The sequence below is a fragment of the Sinocyclocheilus grahami genome, unplaced genomic scaffold (genome assembly GCF_001515645.1).
Source record: "Sinocyclocheilus grahami isolate Dianchi unplaced genomic scaffold, SAMN03320097.WGS_v1.1 scaffold30788.1, whole genome shotgun sequence".
Classification (NCBI taxonomy): Eukaryota; Metazoa; Chordata; class Actinopteri; order Cypriniformes; family Cyprinidae; genus Sinocyclocheilus; species Sinocyclocheilus grahami.
The window spans coordinates 1,038-2,400 of NW_015521153.1; the positions used below are offsets into that span (position 1 = coordinate 1,038).

Here is a 1,363-nt window from a genome sequence, read left to right on the forward strand (position 1 = left end):
AAAAAGGGGAATGAGTGTTTGTACTAAACTTAAACTTAGAAAATCACAGGACAAAATAAATTTCATTTATCAAGTGATTTCAAGGAGTTTTAAGCTCTGTCGTAAAGCATGCTGTCAATTAGCATGGAAACCTGCAGATGAGGCCTTCTGCAAGACTAACCTGAGGCAGTGGAGGTAGAGGCCTGGTCATCATCTGGCTGGACAGTCTGTCGAAGAATGCGGTCGATCTCCATCACGTCCAATCGCTGACTCAGCTCATTCTTGAGCTCGGCAAGTCTCTGCTGCAAGGCGATCTTCTCCCGCGCCAAACGCTCCATCTCATGCTCGTAGTCCTTCTCCTTCCTCTTCAGAGTCTATAAGGGGAAACAGAGAAGTAAATAAAACTTTCCACATGCGCTAAGAGCTGGCAGGGTGCACTTAAAGTCTATAGTCTGCAAAAAGGCACGGCTGCAACAATGAAATGTCTGGCTGTGCAGCAAAAAGCAGGTAAAAGAATACGAGACCAGCATTCACATGCACTTAGAGGTCGTTGGCTATTTCCTTAATACCCCGTCTATGATTAAAGAAGTCCAGCTAAAGCAAAACAAGGAACCCAAGAGACCAGTAAGAGACATAAACAGCTGGATGAGAGAGAACTTAAAATAGAGGAAGATATGTTATAATGTAGATAAATATATTTGCTAAGTAGTCCATAAAAAATTACTTGCAGAATAATAAATCCAGTGATATGTTATAGATATGGGTAAAAAGAGACATACTATCATTACAAGAAACTAATTTATATATGTATTATTTCTTTATATATAAAAGAATTATCATTATAATGTAATACGATGTAACAATTTAATAATATATATTTATATTATATATGCATTTATATGTATAATTAATTTATTTCTCTCCATGTATGCATGTATGTGTGTATGTAGAATTTGTCATATATGTATTTGTATGTATAATTTATATCTTGCTTTATATATAAAATAATCATAATGTAATCCAATGTAATTTTATATATACAATATATAATTTATAATATATAAAATCTCATTACTTATGTACTTATATCATTTTATTCCTCTCTCTATATAAAATAACTGGTCATCTTGTCAGGATTTATTTTGTGATGATGATCAAAAATATCTCTTACATCTTGACAGAGCACAGTCAAGGCTGCTTATATTAATGGTATTTCTTATAAGGAAGACATTTGGGAATTTCGACATGCAAGTAAAATATGTCACATGCTTCTTTGTAAGTTTCTGCTTCTTCTTTAATGCCTCGGCCCAGCGCACACCTCCCCCAGCCTCTGTTTTTACCCTGCCACTGCCACTCTCTCTTACTCACACAAACACGTGGATGA

General features: G+C 35.2%; 1 protein-coding gene across 1 annotated transcript in view; it reads right to left on the bottom strand.

The window, feature by feature from the left end:
• The window catches only part of LOC107580315 (max-binding protein MNT-like), a gene marked incomplete at both ends in the record, with an annotated part of 1,379 nt that extends 1,026 nt beyond the window's left edge, over positions 1-353 (bottom strand). The window contains one exon of the mRNA XM_016266037.1: positions 161-353. Coding sequence (XP_016121523.1) covers positions 161-353 — 193 coding nt within the window. The remainder of the gene's footprint in view (positions 1-160) is intronic.
• Between the last annotated feature and the right edge of the window lie 1,010 nt (positions 354-1,363).